Below are 17779 nucleotides of genomic sequence, written 5' to 3' on the forward strand. Positions count from 1 at the left end.
GCCTTCAGGGGGAGTTTGCAGAGGTGGATTCTCCCTTCCCCTCTGCTCTCTGGGAAGCCGCCGGGAAGTGACGAGTGTCTTGCCGCAGTGGGGTGAGCCGCTTTGGAGAGGACGGCCCAGAAGTGGGGTCCCCGGATGCTGCCCTCCTAAGGGACGCCAGCCTGGGGCAGGGTCCTCCCTCCCACCCTTGCAGCAGGGAGCAGATGGGGAGCTGGAGTGTCGCCAGCCCCACGTCCCACGTGCCCCCCTCGTCCTGGAGGACCCTACGGACAAGGACAAGGGACAGGCATCAATGGCCCACCTTTGACCAGCCCCTGCTCCCAGGGGTCCCGTTGCCTGGGTCACTCAGTGCAGACGGGCCTGAGTCCGCGCCATCCCCCCGAGGACCCCTGCCACCTTCTCTCTGCTGTGTGTGTGTCGTGAGGGGCCTGTGCTTTGCTGCCCGAGTGCTGGTGTGGGGTCCGGGCTCCTCCTGAGCCCCCACATCCCCTCCCCACCCTTCCTCCGAAGCATTTTTTTTTAAAAAAAAACTTCCTCTGTAAATACTGTCCCTTTTGTAATGGGTTAAGTTCTTGAGCACCCCCGGGGGTTCCTCCTCCCCTTTCTGCACCCATGTTCGACTGAGTTCTCGGCTTCGCTTCTAGGTCAGCGCTCACGTGGCCAGAAGCCAAGGCTCGCGGCGGAGGGCAGCTTTGTTCTCGTTTGTAGGTCATCCCCGCTGCCACTCAGGGTCTCTCTCCCTCTCTCTCCCTCTCTCTCCCTCTCTCTCCCTCTCCTCTCTCTCCCTCTCTCTCCCTCTCTCCTCTCTCCCTCCCTCCCTCTCTCCCTCTCTCCCCACCCTCTCCCCCCTCTTCCCCCCTCTTCTCTCTCTGTCTCTCTTTCTCTCTCTCTCTCTCTCTCTCTCTCTCTCTCTCTCTCTCTGCATTAATAAAGGGATTCTGGAGAAGTCTAGAGATTCCAGAAAGCTAAGGGTCCCAGATAGAAAGGGAGTGTGTGCCCTCAAGCAGTCACCTGTAACAGGAAATGGCTGCAGGAGGTACCATGAGAGGCCCGAGGCCTGACCTGTAGGTCTGACCTTGTCAGGGCTGCCCCCTTGCCCCTGTCTTCATTTCCAGCCTTTTGGAGGCTTTGGTGGGTTCCGCTTCGGTGGTAACTTTAGAGGGGCCCCAGGGTGGGCTGAGGTCAGGCTCCCTTATGGGGTAGCTAAGAAGCCTCAGGTCCAACGTGGTCTGGTAGAGAGTTCCAGGGACTGATTTGTGTCTAACCCTGCAATGTGGGTGCACACTGGGCCCTCCCGTGTCTGTGGCCATGCCACAGGGCAGGGGGACGCAGGGCCCTGGGGAGGAGGGTGGGCTGAGACCTGGTCTCCAGCCGTGCCCCAGGAAGGCATCCACTGTCGGCCACTGTTGCCCACTCTCGGCCTCTTTTGGCCTCTCTTGGCTGGAGCTACATGCAAGGTGGTTTGTGAGGGCCGGGTTTCGGAGAGCTGTTTTGGGGCAGAAAACTTTTGTGCTGGACGAGTCCCAGAAGTCTGAAAGAGATGTGAAGGGAAGTGTCGTGACCCCTTACAGCTCACGGTGCACACAAACCCACCTTCCTGGTGTTCTGTCCTCACGACGCCCAAGCCAGTTTGGGCTCTGTCATCCCCTTGCGCGGCCAGGACGGCAATCACTGGGGTTCCGTGTGTGACGTGCACACCCCTGAGCAGGGGGATCACCCTGCGTCTCGGCTGGGAGCGCCACCTCTCCCTCCCAGCCCCACTGTGGGTCCAGCCAAGCTGCACGCCAGCCCCGGCCCCCTGAAACAGCGGTGACTGTCCCCCCCCCCCCCGCCCCCGTGCCCCACCCCTGGTATGAATGTGAACGCTGGCCCTTTGGAAGACCAGCCTGCTGCTGGGGTGTGGGCGGAGAGCACCATTGGAAATGTGAATTGTTCCAGAACAAATAAAAGACTCCGAAAAGGAGCCCTGCAAGTGCTCGCTCCTGCTCTTCTCCATCTGATGCGGCGTGGGATGGGGGGCTGCCCAGAGGAGAGGTGCCCCGACGAACGCCATCTGAAGGGACCCTGGGGACGGTTTCGGGAAGTGGACCAGTCCCGGGCACTCCGGGTGCTGCCTTGACCCAGGGCCCCTGAGTTCCCGCCGGGTGGGCTCAGTCTCACCTGCACGCCTCATCCCCTCAGTGCCCCCCACGCCTGGCTCCTGGGGCAGCCCCAGCTCCCCTCAGTAGGCAGGGAACCGTCCCTCTGCCCCCAAGTTCCAGAGACAAGGCCACTGGATATGGTCCCCCGCCCAAAGCAGGAACTGGGTTTGACCGTCTCCACTGTGAGTTCCAGAACCGGCTTATGACCAGAATGGGTAGAAATGGGCAAGGGGAAGGCGTGATTTGGGGGGACATGGGATGGAATGGCAGCAGCTGAAACGGGGCCACCCGCCACACCCCACCCCCAGCCTCGGAAAAATCACTCGGAGACAGCCGTGTTTGGCATGAGCATGTTGCTAACGGCATGGTACATTCGGGCTCAGCCAAATCTCCAAACCCTCTTACTCCTAACACCCCCTGGCATCCAGGCAGCCCGGCCGTTGCCCTGCTCAGCATCCGGACGGCCCCGTCAGTTCCGGTGGACACATCGGCCCATGGCAGGCCTGGTGACGGCTACGCGTGCCGGCGCTGTGAAGACACGCTGATGCTGCTGGTGTGGTGGGCAGCCGGGGGCTTCTTGAAAATGCTCACTGAGCTGGCACTTGATCTTGGTGGACGGATGGAAGGTGGCGGGAGCCGCCGCCACGCGGGGAGTGAAGGCAGCCCGGGCCGAGCTATGGACAGACCAGAGACGGCAGTCAGAATGTGCTGGGAGGTCCGGGCGGGCCAGAAAGTGCTGGCATAGCAGGTGGGCTGTCTGCTGGGGATGGCAGGTGGCCGGTCTGCTGGGGACTCTGGGCTTGAGTTGGGGAGGTCAATGGGTAAGAGAAAGACCAGGAGTGCAGTGACGTGTGCCGCGTTTCCGGCCGCAGAGTCAGCCCTGCCCAATTCCCTAGACTCACTCCAGCTCCGCAGGATTCAGTGCCCAGGGCCCTCCCCCGCCCCCCAAGACTGCGCCTCCTCTTAACCTTCTGCCCCCTTCAAGATGGAAGTGCTTCTTGGCTGGGACCCGGCAAGCCGTATTATCCCTCCATCCTCTTCATCTTCCTGTGAGTACTCGGCCCTCTCCAGGGTTCCCCTGTGCCTCTTTGGTGCAGCGTTCTGGGAACACTGACCACAAGTCCAGAGGCCTCTCAGTCCCCCCCCCCCCCCCCCCAGGCATCTCAGTGTGGTCCTCAGGCACAGAAGGCAGGGGTTCCAGCTGGATACAATCAAGTGACAAGGACTGAGGGGAACCCCATCAAAAAGGCATCCCCCAAATTGGCGAGCCCTACATCTGTGTTCTGGGAGGCCCCGGAAACAGGAAGTTGGGGGAGGTTAGTTGGATGCTCTTGAGACCCAGTGCTGGTCCTGTGTGTTCCTGAGCGCGGCCTCACTCAGGCTGGGGTGGGCACGCGACACGGGGGAGGCCAGTGCCTGCTTGGAGACACACAAAAGGGGGAAGACAATGGATTGCCAAAGCGAGCCAGTAGGTGATGTGGGCACGGAAAAAGAGGGTGTCAAACGGCACGTCTTATGAGTAGGGGGGTGTAGACTAGGACCCAGCTCCGTGCTGCATCCTCATTTGGATCAGGAGCAGAGCCTGGTGCCAGGTCTTCTCTTCTGGGAAAGACTGACCCATTAGGTCGCCAACCGCTTTTGGTCTTCATGGCTCGGGGAGTTTGGGGGTTGGGGCTAGGGGGAGTTTGATGGCCACTCTAGTTGGATGAAAAAATGCCCAGGGAATGGGTCGCAGTCCACGTTTTGAGGGTACTTCTCCATGTCTCTGCCCTTTCGTATTTGAGTCCTGAGCTATGGATGAGATGGAAGTGCCATAAGCTCTCCGACATCCATCCCGTTCCCAGCACCATGTACACAGCCGGGTCGGTGGCAGGAGCAACAGGACCGGATCACACGGGGACCAAAGTTTGGCTCTGCAGCCAGTGGACGGGGAGAAGGGGCAGGACTTGGGGCTGGGAGCGGGAGAGCGGGAGGTCCAGTGGAGGTGGCCGGGCAGGCGCTGTGCCCGTGGGGCCTCCTGTCTGGGCAGCTCATTCTCAGGGCAGCTGCTCTGCGTAGGCCCTTGCAGGCTCATCTGCTCTCCGGGTTTAGGGCGAGGGGAGGATGGGGTGGGAGGGTAGGTGGGAGGTATGTCACGCTGTACCTGGGCCACCCCTCTTTGTCCTCTCTGTGCATTTGTGACCTCATCCAACACACTTTTGGACTGTGCATGTGTCATCAGGGCAAAGGAAACCCAAGTGACTTTGCATCTGCAAAATCATGCAAAATACTAGGAGACAATTTGCAAAAGCTCCCATCAGATGTCCCAGTTGCAGTGGCCATTTCTCCACCACCTGGCACCTCGGGGCCCCGCGTTGCCCACCTGCCCAGCCTTCCACAGCCGCCTGCAGGCTCACCCGACTGGATGGAGGAGACGGTTACTAGCGTGCCCAGCTGGAGCCCGCAGCCTGGGCGCCCCGTGAGCTGAATGTCCATTAGTAATATGAGGAAACTGATGAATTCCAGTCCGATGGCTCCCAGGGATAAGCAGAGGATGTCTGAGGAGGAGAAATCGGAGGAGCAGGGACCCTCAACCCAAGAGGTCAGTGACCCTGAAGACCCCACACAGACCCCGCTAGAGGTGAAAGCCTGAGGTGGCAGAGCAGCAGAGAGGGGTTGTCACTGGAACCGGCAGGGAACCTGAGGTCTAAGTGTGTGTGTGTGTTGGGGGGGGGGCTGCTCTTCCCATGTCCTCTGTTCACTGCATCATCTACGAAGAAATCAGGGAATTTTCACAAACTCCCATGGCGGGACAAGCCTTTCATTGACCTTTGCAGTGATCACTGATGCTGCGCTTCCTCCACCCTCCTTCCCCTTCCTTCTGACACAGAAAAATGGAGGAAAAACTGAAGCTTTTCCCGTAGAGCCCTGGAAAACTGGACAGCAAGAGGGCTTCTCATCTGAACTGGTGTGTGTGTGTGTGTGTGTGTGTGTGTGTGTGTTCCCATTGGTGAACTCTACCAGTTCCTGCTGTCTTTACTTTCTGCCTTGGGACAAGGATACCCTGGAAAGAATTGGCCATCCTTGGGTGGGGTGAGGGTGGGGGTGGGTTGGAGGAAAGAGACAGATCACAGCAACCTAGAACCCAGAGACCCAACTCAATGGCATAGAGTTAGTTGCCACATACTTGCCACGAGTCCTGAGGGAGGGTGGGGGAGGAAAGCTCTCTCCATTAACCGCTGCCCTCCAAATCGGAGAGTGGGGTGACGTGGGCCTTGCAGCGTGGCAAATTCCAGTAGTCCTTTCTCATCTCTCTTGGCTGGTGGTGTGAGTTCATTGGAACGTCGGTACCTCTGCCCTGAAACGCACACAAGGGGCCAGGTCGCTCTGTTCTTGTCTACCGTTGGAGTTAAGAACTTTTCACTGTCAAGTTTCTTGCTCCAGGGCCTGTCCACAGGCACTTACCAACTCCCATTATGAATCTTATTATTTGTATTAGTATTATTGCCACTCCGGGCAGTACTCAGGGGACCAGGTGGTTGCCAGGGAGCAAATCTGATGCTCCTTTATGCAAGGCCTGTGCTTCAGCCCCAGGGGCCATCTTCCCAGTCAGTGTCTCTCTGAACATGTGGATGGCAGCTTGGCAGAGGCCAGCACTGCCCAGTTCGTCAGTCTGGTAAGTGGTTTCCTGCCTGGGCTTGGGGCCTTGCTAAGTGGCACCATAACCACTTATTGTAAAATGTAAACACATGTTTATCTTTCCCTTCCATCTCCTTTCTAACTCCGCCCAGCGCAGGATGGCACATGATACATTATCCTGGGCTTCAGCACCTGTTTGTACAGGTGGGTCTCCCTAGGGCACCAGCACTCCAAGCAGGAAGGGGGTCTCTCTCCTTTGTCCTGGGGTGCTGGGTGGGTGTACCACAAAACATGCTGACCACTGCACCGCACATGGTTGTTTTGTTGGTGGGAGATTGGTAAGGGCTGCTCTGCCCAGGGAACTTCCACGTCCTCAGCTGTGTGCAGGGGGCAGGGGGCTGGGAGCCCGTGCTGGGGATTGCTTGGACCCGGGTGTGGGCCTGATACTCAGTGTTGGGCCAATTGATGTCGTGTTATTGAGGGCTTGTTGTCCCTTGTGCTTGGGAACCCCACGAGAGCACTCTTGAAAGTGCCTGGGAACCTCCAGGCTACACCAGGGTCACCCCATTGCTGTGTGGGAACCACCAGGGCCACACCAGACTCAGGGACCGGAGCATGTCACACGGGGGCTCCAGCACTGTGCACCATCTCCCCGGCCCTCCCCCATTTTTTACACCTTCCTCCCCCCTTCTTTTACATCATTAACCCTGATGCTTAAATTCAAATGCCCTTGTTTTGCACAAGAGGCCCTAGAAAAGGGCTTCATGAGAGATGGTCTGATCCTTCGATCTCACAAAAGGCCATACCAGGGCCGCTGGAGGAGAAGGCAAGTGATGGAAGGTGAGAGCGGTACAGATAGTGCTTTGGAAATAAACAGTGGCTTCTCGTGTTTCTGCAGTTCCAAGGGGCCCCAACTGGCTCCTACAGCTCACAGGGCTGTGGACCTAACTCAGCCCTTTAAGAACATTTACAGCCAAATCAGCCAATCTGCTGGGAAGCCCAGGAAAAAGTCTCAGGGCTTTGTACTAGTCTCTCCCAGGGAGAGGGGGCTATTGGGGTGGTTGTGGGGTGGGCAAAGGGAGCATACAGTTCCAGCTAGCTGTTAGCTCTTTACCCGCATATGATCCCTTTGGGGAGGGAGGGGGGAACCAGGCAGCGGGGGTGAGGCGGCAACCTGGTTCTTCCAGGATTTCCTCACTGGATAGCCGCAGGAAACTCCGGTGGGCGTGCTGGGCGAGCTGGGCATCCCCAGCCTCCCTGCGTTGCACCAGCGCCTGGGATGATGTGCAGCAGCGGCGGCCATCCAGGGGCATCTGCAGGCCATGGCGCTGGGCTGCCACACCTTCCCGGCACAGGGGCTGGGGCACCTGCGGTGCGCCCACAAGCCCGAGCTGGCGGAGCAGGGGTGCTGCGGGGAGGCGTGATAGCAGGTGGACGATGGCAGATAGGAATGTTCGCCGGCCAGAGAGGGCCTTCGGGAGCTCCATCTGTAACAGACACAAGCGGGGAGGGGCGGGGTTCGCCCGTTACTCGGGATGCAGCTGGGTGTGGCTGAGCACATCCTCAGCATCCCTGCTCCAGAGGCTTTGAGGGAGGGCGCGAGCGGCCCCGCCCACCGGAAGTGGCTGGGAAGGCCCGCCCACCGGAAGTGGGGCAGAAGGTCTCCCACCTGGGTAGCTTCTGGGCTAAGTTTCTGTTCTCTGCACTTCCCCAAGAGTGGGCCTCCCTTGGGTTGTGTTCTTTCCTCCTTGCAGGACAACCATTTGCGGGGAGGGAGGGGAGCCAGTCTCTCTCTGGAGGTGCCCTAAAAGCAACCCTAAAAGCTTGTGCAAGCAGCGGGTGGTTGGTTGAGGGTGAGCACAGTGGTGCAGAGCGAACCGTGGAGGCCAGCACAAAGTGCTGCACCCGGGCATCGTTTCTGGCTCTGCCTCCTAGAAGGCCAGGAGCAGTGGCTTGCTGGAGTCTTGGTTAAGTGGCAGTGTCAGTTTGGAGTGGGGTAGGCCCTTGTCCCTCTCTGTATTGGGGATCCCTCTTACTACCTGAAGGTTAAGCTGGGTCTCCTCAAGGCCAAGCGGATAATAGTCTCTGGGGCCTTGAGCAAAAGAGGATATCTGAGATAGAGCACGGTGTGAGAGAGGGGGTGATGCGTCCCTGCTTGCCTCGACCACCCCTGATCTCTGTGAGGTGGCCAAGGCACACTCCCTGGAGGACAATAAGAGCCTATGACCACGCCTGGCTCACAGAGGGCTGGAGGGGTGTGGTCCCCTGCTCTGTGTCATTTCTAGCCCAAGAGGAAAAGTGGAAGTGACAACTGTTCAGATGTTTTCAATTTAGCAGTGGTGCCCAGGAGCCCCGTTCAATGTGTTTTAGGAAGAATAACCTGTGGGGTCTGGGCCTCAGTGTGGTGGAGCTGTTGGCCCTGTGATGTTTAATACCCACAGAATGGGCCAGAGGCCCTGAGCTGTGTGTCTTAGGGTGGGACCATCCACCGCCTCCCGGGCGAATGTACACAGCAGAGCGTACTGGGTCTGAATCTGCTTAGCTCAGAGAAATATAAGAAAATTAGCCCATGTGAAATGGAACAGGCCATAAATCTGCCCCTCTTGTCCAGCTTACATTTTCTACACTTAACAGAGAACTTTATCTTAGCATTATAAATTTTAAATAACAATTTGTTTAGAATTTCTAGGGACTACATCAGGGCCAACCAGGTGGAATGTATTCATCCCCTCCCCAGGTGAATCCTAGGTAGACTAAAACTATTATTTAAGACATGTGGGTCCCTATGAGTGTGACTTGGTAAGGATTGAAAGTCATAGCATCTGGAAGGAGGAAAAATCTTAGCTGGCCAGCTAAGGAGCTTCTATATTGTCTCTGTCTCCCACAAAGAATGTTTTCATCGTTTTCAACTATGAATACCCTATTGATATTTGTCACTGTTCTGTTACTGTGAGTTATCTTTTCTATTTTTAATACATTGCTTGAATAGAAATTAGAATTTCAACTAAATCATCTCCATTAATAATACTATATTCCAATCAGTCTTAACAAGCAAAAACAACTAAAATTTAGGCAGTTCTAAACTGGGTCTGAATCTGCTTAGCTCAATTTTATTTCATGCTCTGTTGGACTTGGAAATCTGTCTATATCACTTAAGATTTGAACTCTATCTTCAGCTCATAATTTTCAAATTATGTAGTGTACATGTGTTATTTAGATAAGGCAAGAAACCCAGTACCATTAGTATAAAATATTTGTGGCACCAAGTTGTCAATTAATTTAAGGAAGAGGAGATTTAAGAAAGGGTGAAAAAGAATTTGGAATGAAGCTCAGACTGAATCCATGAGCCTCCCTCAGGGACTGGTCCCAAGGGCCACATTCAAGTACGAAAATATCAAAATAATAAGTACCTTCCACACTTATTGTGGCCCTTTAATTCTTTTTGGCTTTATTGGGTCACACCGGCATTGCTCAGGGATTACTCCTGACTCTGCACTCAGGAATTACTCCTGGCAGTGCTCGGGGCACCATATGGGATACTGGAGATAAAACCCAGGTTGGTCACAAGCAAGGCCAATTCCCTACCTGCCCTATTGTTCCAGGCCCTTATCACACCCTTTTCATCACATTTTTTTTCTCTCCTCATATAGATCTCTCTTGAATTGTAAGAATCAACTCAATTTTTTCCATGGTTGCCTTAGTGATCATTGAAGAAGTGGTCGCCACAAAAACAGTGGTATGTTTGCCTTTAGTGACAAGCCCATGCCAAGCCAACCTTATTCATTGAAAAGGAACAAAAAAAGGCTTCCTGATACTCAGGAGCCAGACAGTTAGCATGGGCACAGTTGCCCAGATGTCACAAATGCTTCTATCAAGTTATGAACAGAAAACTCAGAGAAAACCTACTCAATGAGGATATTGAGAAGATAGGTACCTCTCTTAAAAGAACTGCGTGCAAAAAAGCTATGGAATGGGTTATCTTGACAAGAAAATGGGCCGGCCGCTGTTTAGCTCAGCCATGTGGCATATTGCAGCTTATCTCAAGAAACACGGCCCCTGGGATCCAAATTCCTTTGGTTTAATATTGCAGGCAAGATTAACTACCCCCCCCCCCCCCCCCCCGCCTTTGCTCTTTCCCCATTAAATGCTGCCTTGAGCATTCTCATTGCAGTTCAGTGGAGGCAGGCTGGTTCCATTAGGTGACACAGGAGTTTGCCAGGACCTGAATTCTTAGGAAGGCATTCCCTAGTGAGTGAGTGGTTGGGCATTCCTATGCCCTCTGATACCTTCCTCTGGATAGTTGGTGCAGAATGCGCCGGATTTGATTCTCCATCTGCCACTGTCACTGTCACTGTCTTCCTGTTGTTCATCGATTTACTCGAGTGGGCCCAGTAACATTGTGAGACTTTTTGTTACTGTGTTTGGCATATCGAATATGTCACGGGTAGCTTGCCAGGCTTTGCTGTGCCAGCAAGATACTCTTGGTAGCTTGCCGGGCTCTCCGAGAGGAGCGGAGGAATCGAACTCCAGTCGGCCAGGTTGGCCACATGCAAGGCAAAATGTCAAGAGTCACCACTATTACAAAAATCTCTACTCCCTTGAGGTCTTCTACCCTTTCACAAACCCTCTGGTCTGAATATCACAGAGTCAGGTAATAGTGCTCTTTTTTAAAAAGTGGTTTTTTTTTAATTAAAATTTTGAGAAGAGTTTCAAAAACTGTAGAAAGTCACCTGACCAATCAATACCCGGGGCTGATTGTCCATCTTGTTGCCCATCGCTGCCAAGTACAAGCGGTTCTTCACACGTCCTCTTGTTTGTGCCCTGGCCGTGTTCAATTCTAGCCCGGTCTCCTCCTTATCCTTGAAACTTTGGAAAATGTGCAGATTCCTGGGCACCACCCTGAGACTCTGGGGTGAGGCCCAGGACTAATTTTAGAAAGCTCTATATTCAGGGGAGGGCTTGGGTTTCTAGGACTGAGGAGCTTGGAAGCGAAGGAGAAGGCTGAACGGACGGAAAGGTACCAACGCAGGGAACTGAGGGACCCTTTTGCGGTCCACCTAGCTCATTGCAGCAGGAACCCCTTGATGCCTCACCCAATGCTCCCCCCACCTCCCCCGTTCTCCCCATTTCGAGGGGTGCAGCCAATTGTGGCTAATCCCAAGGCAAGCTCCCCTGAGTCGTGGCTTGCTCTCCGCAGCTCTCCACCCATCCCCGTTGGAGGTGAGCAGCCAGCTTGCTGCCCCGTGCCGTGCGTCTCTGCAGGGTCACCCCCTTTAATGGATGCATCTCCCTTCAAAAGGACGAATAGAGGGGGCTGGATCAATAGCACAGCGGGTAGGGCGTTTGCCTTGCACGCGGCCAACCCAGGTTCGATTCTCAGCATCCCATATGGTCCCTGAGCACTGCCAGGGGCGATTCCTGAGTGCAGAGCCAGGAGTAACCCCTGTGCATCGCTGGGTGTGACCCAAAGAGCACAAAACAAAACAAAAAACAAAAGGACGAATAGAGTCAGAGAGGGGGCTGGCGCCCTTTCTCGCTATTCTCCACCTCGCCGCTGGGGGGCGCCCGCTGCTCACGGGTCCCTCGGGGTCACGTGCTTCCCAGGCCCGGCTGCAGAGGGTGGAGGTGGCGGTTCCTCCCTTTCCCGGTGGTTCTCTCTCTCTCTCTTTTTTCTTTTTTTTTCCCCCAGCCCTGGGCCCTCGCCTCGTAGGTTGTTCGCTCCCAACCCTGCATGTCACCGTCCTGGAATTCGGGGCTCTGAGTGCACTCTGGGGCTACGCAGCCGCGCCCCCGGGGACAGCGGGCAGTGCAGTTTCCTCGAGCATCGTTTTGTGTTCCTGCCTTTCTGCCGCGGGTTCCTTTGCCGTGACTCAGGAGCCCGTCCACGACTTCGGAAGTTACCGCTCCCCCGGTATCGGAAAAGCCAGTTAGCCGGCGTTTCCGGATGCCTTTGCTGCATTTTTCTCCACTCAATGGTGCCCTCCGTGGCCTCCTTTCCACCCCAGCAGTGAACAATTCTTTTCTCCTCGCCGCGTCCACCCTCTCCGCGTGCTTCTCACATCCCGCTTGAGTCACCCTTTGGCGTGGCCGCGCGCTCTTGGGTTTTTATTGCTTCTACTCATAAAACCGCACCTCCCTCTAGCCTGGTCTCCTCCTTAGCCTTGAAACTTTGGAAAATGTGCAGATTCCTGGCCAGGGGGTTAGGAGGGAGTCCTAGGGGCCGACTGAGAGCCAAGGGAAGGAAACTTCAATTCCCCCATTTACCGGGGCCCTTTCCAAGAGCCCATGCTTGAATTTGCATTTGGCATTTTATATGATTTTGTTGTTGTTGTTGTTGTTGTTACAGTGGAAAAGACCCTTTTAGAACCTTCCCAAAGCCTAAATAGATCCCTTCTGGCTCTGGATTTTGTGAGTTGCTTGCTAACTGTGGCCAGTGTTCGGACTCAGCCCCTTTCTGGAGCCCCGACATTGAAATTTCTTTTCTTTTATTTTTTGTTTCTTTCTTTCTTTTTTTTTTTTTTTTTAAGTTTTTGGCCTGGCCTCAAAAATCAGGGCACAGCACCGCACTCACTTCCTTTGATTGTGCTTTGGACTTGTTCATATTTCCACCCCCCTCTTTCCTCTCCTAGGAGAGAATAAAGCAATTGCTAGTCACGGCAGCCCCAGTCTCGTTGAGCTTCTGAGGCACAGAAGCTCAGGAGTCCACAAGAGGAGGCCACATTTCGAACGAGGACTTAACTTTGGTCAATTGGAGTGTCACCGTGCAAGATGATTCTCCCCGCTTCCCCCGTGCAATTCAGCATTTATGACATCACAATGCCCAGTGTTGGGAGCTGCCTCTGTGTGCTGGTCACTCTTCCTGGTCACTCTTCCCTGCACTGCCACTGGGTGTTACAAAGGGAAGCAATGATCTTGGACACCTACGCATACTTTGTGAACAGGATTTCGATTTATTGTTTTATGAGTCCACTGAGATTGCAGGCAATTAAAACAATGGCCCAGAAGTTTGAGTCAGACAAAACACGGCCTTAGGGCCAAAGTGTGGGACTAAGTGATCTCAAGGCCCCCAGTATGGCTGGGTTGTCTTTTCCCAAGAAGGGTTCATTTGCCCTCCCTGCCAGAATATTCCAGAAGCCACATTTCTGAGACACAGCCCGTGGACTGAGCCTCCTTTCGGTGACTCAGGCAGGAGTGTAAAGGTTTCAGCTGCCCCTGGCTCTGGCCCAGAGGGCCCTGTTCTCTGTTCTGGTATTTTCTCTGTGCCTCTCCTGAAACTCCTCACATGCCTTGTGGTCATGCTCACTGGAAGCTGCTGGATATAGCAGCTGTTACAGGAAGCAACCGTGTTTTGAGTCATCCTGGATGCTCAGAGCCCAGCACTGTGTGACATCCTGGTAGGGGTGAACCAGAGCTATGGGGTAAAGGTGGCTCTGAAGGCTTTTGGGCAACCCTGTGAGCAAAAATGGGGAGGGGAAGCCTCCCGGGAGCCTCAGTAGAGAGATGCTAACAAACAGTGGCCCGAGCCTCCCCGCGACTTGTCCATGGGGTCATCAAACCATCCCCTGCCAGTTCCATTTACTCCCACCTGTGGAAACAGTCCTGCTTTTTGATGAGCAAATTCAGAACTCATGAACGAGTCTTGGCCCTTAGCTCATCTCCCAGAGGGTGGGCGGCACACAGATGGCTCCCATCAGCACCGTGGTCAACCCGATTGGAGCCGGGAAGCTTGAGCCATCTGTGTGCCGCCCTCCGGACCAGGGTTTCCCAACCTGCAGGGTTGGGGACCACCTCCAAGGTCCATCCAAGGCGCTCCAGGTCGCCCCTGCGCGTGGCTCTGGGTCACCACCTCCAACAGAAATATGTTTAACTCGGGCCCCCAGCCCCCATGCTCAGTATCAGAATGACTCTCCCTAACATGCGTTGGGAGGGTAGTTTTAGCAACACTTTTGTTAAGCAGAACATGTTGGGAGGGGGTGCTCCCTGGGGGGCGCCTTTCCCTTTCCGCTTGGGGATGGAACCAGGGCTTTGGCAGTCCTTGGCAGCAGAGGAAGCGGCCTTTCTCCAGCTGGAGTGAATCAGGGGGCAGCCACATCAGCACATCCTGTGGGGCAATCGCTCACGCGCGGGTGACAGAGCTTTTGGGGCTGGGGGGTTGGGGGGCCGTGGGGCGTGGCGCGGTGGCCCCCTCCCTCCGCCCGCGCGCCCCTCTCCCGGTGAGTCACGCGGCCGCCCTGGGCTTTACGGCGCGCGGCGCGGTCGCCTAGCAACGGGCGCGCGTTGCCAGGGCGACGCGCCGGGCGTGGGCCGCATTGTTCCCGGGACCCGGCCCGCGGCGCCGCCTTCCCCAGCGGGCGGGGCGCCCCAGCCTTCCTGCCGGCGCCCAGAACCCACAATCCGAGACCCTCCCTGTGACGAGGGGCCGGAGGGGCGGCCAGAGGGCCGAGAGGGGCGAGGTGGCGGTGGGACCGACCCCAGAGCCCGGCATCTCCGCGCTCCCTTGCCCCCCCCGCCGCCGCCGGGGATTAGTTCTGGGCTTCGGTTCCCCGGAGTAAGGCACCCGGCTCTAGCTTCATCTCTTTTGGGGGGAGGGGTCTTAGTTCGAAATTGGGGGCTGCTGAGTCCTCGAAATACTGAGATCTAGGGGTTGGAGAGATAGCACAGCGGGTAGGGCGTTTGCCTTGCACGCAGCCGACCGGGTTCCCAGCATCCCATATGGTCCCCTGAGCACCGTCAGGAGTAACTCCTGAGTGCGGAGCCAGGAGTAATCCTTGTGTATCCCGGGGTGTGACCCAAAAAAGCAAGGAAAAAAAAAAAGAAAGAAAAAGACTGAGATCTGGTCACTTCCCGCCCTCCCATGGCTGCAACTGATGGTCTGTTCAGAGAAGTCACATAATCTCCCTGCACACAGTGGCCTCCGGACAAAAACAAGGATTGTAGGAGTTGTGTTGTGAAAACCCGGGAGGGCAGGGGAAAGGGGAAGGAGAGAAGCTGGCCAGTGGCCCCCAAGCCTTGCTGGACTTTGTCCCTTTGAAACCGTAGAACCAGCCTGGAGGAGAGAGGGGTGGTGGGTGTCTGACCCAGAGGTGACTTGCTCCAGGCCAGAAGTTAATGGTGTCTGTGCTCAGAACTCTTGGCACTGGGGTCGTAGTGACAGCATAGCCGAGTGATCCTTGAGCATTGCTGGGCGTTTGATGCCCCCGCAGCACCCCAATCCCCAAACCAACAAATCTCCTAGGACTGCCCCCCCCCCCCCCAATTTCTTATAAAAGTACATGGCTGACCTGAGGACTAAGATGGAGACAATTGAGCCAACGTATTTTAAACATCACAGCTCTATATTAAGAGATCTATGGGTTTTTTTAAAAAACCAGTAGCAAAGATACAATTTAAGCACTGGGTGACTTTGGGGATCCAGGTGGAATTGGCCTCTGTGGAGCCTAATGAGTCTCTTTGGGCTTCTGGGTTGGGGAGATAGTGGAGGCTCTTGGTCACTCGCCCTCCTTTGTGACCACAGACCCAGGCTTCCCTTCTGAGATCTCTCCCTTCCCAGCGAACCAGCCACGGAGTGAGTGTGTGTGTGTGTGTGTGTGTGTGTGTGTGTGTGTGTGTGTGTGTTATTTCTCTGGCTAATTGTAACTTTCAATTTTTTTTTTTAAATACAGAGGAATGAGCCATGTTTGCTTTTTCAGTGACTCATATAACTGGAAGTTGGCAGTTCCCAACTTTCTCGAATGGGACACAAATCACCCAAGGTATGCGTGTTATCCTAGACAAGTGGAATCAGTTTTACAGCCTGTTCGGGTCTTTTGGGGCCCTGGAAAGATCTGTTCAGGTTCTCCCAGATCTTCTTGAGGCAGGAAGAGTCTCAAGTCTTGCTCATTTTCGTTCTAGTAGGTTCAGGATTAGAGCTGGCGGTGGAGTGGGTGTGGGGGTCACCATTCTGACTGATTGTCTGCTTTTCTCATCTCTAGACTAATACACGTTTCTATCACTTCCCACCAGCACTGGAACTTTTACCAGGAGCTAGATTTTGGCGACTAGAATCCTCCAGACGAAGAAAAATAATAGAGCTACAGTGTCCTAAAACTACTCTAGGTACAGAGTAGAGTGGAAAAACACGATGAAAACCCAAAAGGATGATGAAATGGAGGTTAGTAGAAAAACGGAAAAAGAGACCCAGGTAATGGATTTGCCTGGTTTATCAAAAACAAGCAAACCCTGACTTAGCGGAAGGAATGAGTTGTCTTTCCATTCCCTATAATCACGTCTAATGGATGTCAGTAAATCCATCCCTTCCTATAAACACTCTGGGGGATTAGCTCAGAGCTTTCTCAGGCTTCCTACCTACTTCCACTACCCATGGGTATGTAAGAGAGATTAAATCTGTGCGTTTCCCTGACACAGGTGTTACAAACCCCCAAGGAGGGGCCGAAGGGGCCTCTCTCCTGAGTGAGATACTCAGGGGATTTCAGAAACCCTGGCATCTTACCTTCGGGGTGAGATAAACATCTTGAGGCAGTTGAGAGGTTTTGCTCATTCACTTCCCAGGCAAAGATGTTGCTCTTCTGCTGTCTTAATTGGTTGCGTGGAACGAAGATCTGGGGAGAAGATGAAATCAGTGTCCCTCTTGCCAGCAGAGGGCTAAGGTGGTATGGCAGAGGGCTGGAGAGTCTGCACACTATATCCTGTTACCAAGGCCACTGGCCGGGCGGGGTTGGGTGACATGGGGGCTTTGCTCTGTGACATCACAGTGGAGGCAGAGACCTCCCCAGGGCCCCTCACTGCACCCCTACTTGGACAGGGATCACCCTAGAGCACAACCAGAGGCCTGATGTCTGCTGAATTACCCTGAGGCTCCTTTGCCCAGGGATCAGCGGGGCATCTTGGGGACCCTGCAGAGTGTGGAGTGTGTGTGTGTGTGTGTGTGTGTGTGTGTGTGTGTGTCGGGAAATGGACTCTAGACTTGAGACTGGATATAACCCAGGACTGACAAAGAGAAATTTAATATGAGACACTGACATAATTTGAAATGTTCTAGTAACCACTGGTAAAGAAAAGGGACACTTGCCCTGTGGGGCCACAATTTTTTAAAAAATTAATTTTGATTAAAACACTTATTTACAAAGTTGTTCACAAGAGTTGCTTCAGGCCTGTAGTGTTAGAGTGTTCCAACACCATGCGCTTCCCTCCGCCAATGGGAATGTTAATGCAGTGCTAGCTGTGGTTAAAAGTGTGTCCCTACAAAGGACCCAGGACTTCCTACACGGGAGAGGCCTCCTGCCTTGCACACAGCTGACCCGGTTTCTATCCACAGCACAGCATCCCTGAGCACGGCCAACAGTGATCCCTGAGAACAGATGGTGTGTCCTCTCGCCCCATAGCTCAAAGCAATAAAAGAGTCCTCCTCAAGCCACAAAGTTGGGTTCAATGGAAAGAGTTTGGAAGAGTTTCAGATTTGAAAATCAAGTTTAAAATGAAAGAAAATCAGAATTTTGCTTTTCTAGATGTACTCACTGCACTTGAAGGGTCCAGTAACCCCGGGAAGCTAGAAGAGATGGGTTGTACCCAGAGAGCACAGCTCTAGAACATTCCTTGAAGAGGCAATGGTAAACGGAAGTGATCATTTTGAAAAGTGGCTGGAGACCTAGGAGAGGCTGATGGATGTCATTTGAGTGAGGACTCTGAGGATTGGGGAGCTGTGGAGGGGCCCAAGGCTCTGCGGCTTCCGTCAAGAGAGGGGTGGTAGTTCCCCCCACATTCTCCAGGATCTGGCTGCAGACTCTGCGCTGTGAGCAGGTGGCAGCTCTCCTCTGAGGTTTCACCTGGGAGCTCTCAGTAGAATTCCTTCCTTTCCCTTGCCACCCACCTGCAGCCCATTGCACCTTCCGGGCATGGACTCCTGGTCTCAGTTCGGCAGAATCTTGTTGTTCTGGTCCCCACAGCGCTCCCTTCCCTCGGGGCTTGCCGAGAATGTCAGGTCTCGGCGTGTCAAAGGTGCTGCTTGCTTGGGTTTTGAATGC

General features: G+C 54.6%; 1 protein-coding gene across 1 annotated transcript; it reads right to left on the reverse strand.

Annotated features, from left to right (window-relative positions):
* Positions 1–2654: 2654 nt before the first annotated feature.
* GSG1 (germ cell associated 1) lies at positions 2655–16296 on the reverse strand. Its single transcript, XM_056115230.1, has 5 exons — positions 16249–16296; positions 6934–7246; positions 5308–5478; positions 4538–4678; positions 2655–2815 (listed from the first exon to the last, which is right to left on the reverse strand). Exons 1-5 carry the CDS (start codon positions 16294–16296, stop codon positions 2655–2657), a joined length of 834 nt encoding a protein of 277 aa, XP_055971205.1.
* Positions 16297–17779: the final 1483 nt, after the last annotated feature.

The sequence above is a fragment of the Sorex fumeus genome, unplaced genomic scaffold (genome assembly GCF_029834395.1).
Source record: "Sorex fumeus unplaced genomic scaffold, SorFum_2.1 ptg000003l, whole genome shotgun sequence".
NCBI lineage: Eukaryota > Metazoa > Chordata > Mammalia > Eulipotyphla > Soricidae > Sorex > Sorex fumeus.

What these genes read in the sequence shown, in the direction of transcription:
- GSG1 (XM_056115230.1), bottom strand. Translation starts at nt 16,296, where the DNA reads ATGAGCAAAACCTCTCAACTGCCTCAAGATGTTTATCTCACCCCGAAG. An exon ending in TCCCTCAGGACTCGTGGCAA is followed by an intron (nt 4,679 to 5,307) that starts GTATGTGGCAAC and finishes TCTCCTCCTCAG; the next exon opens with ACATCCTCTGCTTATCCCTG. An exon ending in CGTCTCCTCCATCCAGTCGG is followed by an intron (nt 2,816 to 4,537) that starts GTGAGCCTGCAG and finishes GTCTGTCCATAG; the next exon opens with CTCGGCCCGGGCTGCCTTCA.